Source organism: Myotis daubentonii, chromosome 9 (genome assembly GCF_963259705.1).
Source record: "Myotis daubentonii chromosome 9, mMyoDau2.1, whole genome shotgun sequence".
NCBI lineage: Eukaryota > Metazoa > Chordata > Mammalia > Chiroptera > Vespertilionidae > Myotis > Myotis daubentonii.
In genome coordinates, this window is record NC_081848.1 from 23965014 (window position 1) to 23967277 (window position 2264).

The 2264-nt window shown below is 45.5% G+C and overlaps 1 protein-coding gene across 1 annotated transcript; it reads left to right on the forward strand.

Moving 5' to 3' along the window:
* The first annotated feature begins 1349 nt into the window (after nucleotides 1-1349).
* On the forward strand, nucleotides 1350-1926 carry LOC132242043 (mediator of RNA polymerase II transcription subunit 11-like). The gene has a single exon (XM_059710970.1). The coding sequence runs from the start codon at nucleotides 1555-1557 to the stop codon at nucleotides 1906-1908; it is 354 nt and encodes a 117-aa protein (XP_059566953.1). The 5' UTR covers nucleotides 1350-1554; the 3' UTR covers nucleotides 1909-1926.
* The last annotated feature ends 338 nt before the right edge of the window (nucleotides 1927-2264 follow it).

Here is a 2264-nt window from a genome sequence, read left to right on the forward strand (position 1 = left end):
TTAGTTAATTTAATCCTATGAAGTAGGTATACTGTTATTGTTCCTATTTTATTATATGAGTAAACGGAGGCACAGAGAGGTTTAGTAACTTGCCCAAAGGCACACAGCTAGTACATACAGAGCTGGGGTTCAAACCCAGGAAGTTAGGCTCTAGAATTCAGCTTCTTAACCACTCTGCATATTGCCTGTTCATATACCCAGGAGGAGGGATGGGGGGTGATATAGGAAATGGTTTCCCTTACCCTTGGATATTAGGGGAGAGCTAATGAACCTGTTGCTTCCCCCCTCAGATCTTTCTCTGGATATTTCTAAACAGTGATACAGACTGCAGAACAGATTTACCTCACATTAGATCTCAGAGAAGTAGAGTGGCACACTGACAATCATCTGATCCCTTATACTTAATAGGGCAGAATAAAAATGCCTCTCTATAAACACATTTGATTTTATGTGGCGTTTGTTCATGTGTGTGTATTTATTTGATTCATAGTTTGGGGTATATAGCCCTTTACATTAACTTGTACATATTCACTTCTAATGTATATAGAAATGCAGATAAAGAGCATGCATGCAAAACATCACTTGATATTTTTACATTGTACTGTAGTGGTTACAGCAACAATGCTACACAGAAATGAAATGTGACACAATGTGTGTTGTTTCGAGGTCTGGGAAGAGGGGCGGGAGAGGGAAAGGGGGCAGCATAGAGGCTGGATGATGTTCAGGTGCGTTGGGGGGGCCACAGGGACACATCCAGACTGCCGGAAGCCGGTCCATCCTTGCTGCTTGACACAGTCGCTGTAGGGAAGAAACATCTGCACAGCATATGTTTCAAGGGACCTGGCGTATATGGCATACTGTTCTTAATATGTTTGCTCACCTTCTTGGCGCTATGTGTTTTAACCAAGGTCACCTCTCCGAGCAAGGTTGTTTCCCCAGGTAGGGATTTTCCCCTGAAGTTAGGGAGGGAATAAAACCCCTTAACTAAGTGCCAGGCAGGTAGTTAATCACTTTAACTATGAACAATCACCCTTAAGCTACAAGATCTTTACTCCCTGGAGTGGAGATAAGAAACGCCCTAACCTTTGGAATAGAAATTGATAGGATTAAAACCAACTGGTATAAATACAGATGTAACAAGACAATAAGACAAAACTTGGCTGGAGAATCTAGACAGAACTTGGCTGGAGATCCTGGCTAGGCTGCTGATCAACTGAACGCTGCCCCCGTGTCATTCCTTCTTCGCCGACTCCGTCCACGCCTTTGGGGACACCTGGACCTGCTTGGGTTGGACCCCGGCATCTGGCGCCGAACCCGGGACCCTTCAGTCCACTGGCAAACCGGTGAGGCTATACTCAATTTTTTGAGGCCTTGTTTTGGCAGGGCTAATCTTGTGGTTATAGAGAAAGACGACTTCTGTTTTTTTAACTTGGGCTGGACAGGATTTATAATTGGGGCTACTGCCCTTAATATCAGCAGCCAGACAATTAATTAGCAATTAGCTCAAACGCCTGGAAAAGGGGGAAATCCTGTGGGTTCCCCGAGCGACAAACAATGGCTACCTACAGCCTGGCAAACGGGCGACTGCGCGCCTTGGAAGACATCGAACGCGAAATCTGCGCCATCCTTCAGAATGCAGGTACCGTGATCCTGGAATTTTCCAAGGAAAAAACCAATGCACGGCTGCTAAACCGACAAGCGGCAGCTTTCAAGGCGTCCGTGCAACACGTAGAAGCAGAGCTGTCGGCTCAGATCCGCTACCTAACCCAGGTGGCCACAGGGCAGCCCCACGAGGGCTCCAGCTACTCTTCAAAGAAGGACTGTCAGATGGCACTACAGCGAGTCGACTATGCTCGCCTCAAGCTCAGCGATGTGGCCCGTACCTGTGAGCAGATGCTGGAAAACTAAGCCAAGTAGGCAGAGAGATATCTTAAGGAAATCAGTAACATAACTTATCCTATTAGTAGATCCAAGGAGACAGTTATATGACCATTTTCAGGTGCTGATAGGTATTTGACAATATTCAACAGTCTTGTTTTAAACACATCCCCACATAGGAACCAATGGATACTTCCTTAAAATGAAAACATTTTCTCTATTTATATAAGTAGCTATTTTAGCCCCAAAACCAGCATTTTACTTAAGCGTGAAATATTTCAGCCCTAGCTGGTTTGGCTCAGTGGATAGAGTGTCATACTGGGGACTGAAGGGTCCCAGGTTCGATTTCTGTCATGGGCAGATGCCCTTGTTGCGGGCTCAATCTT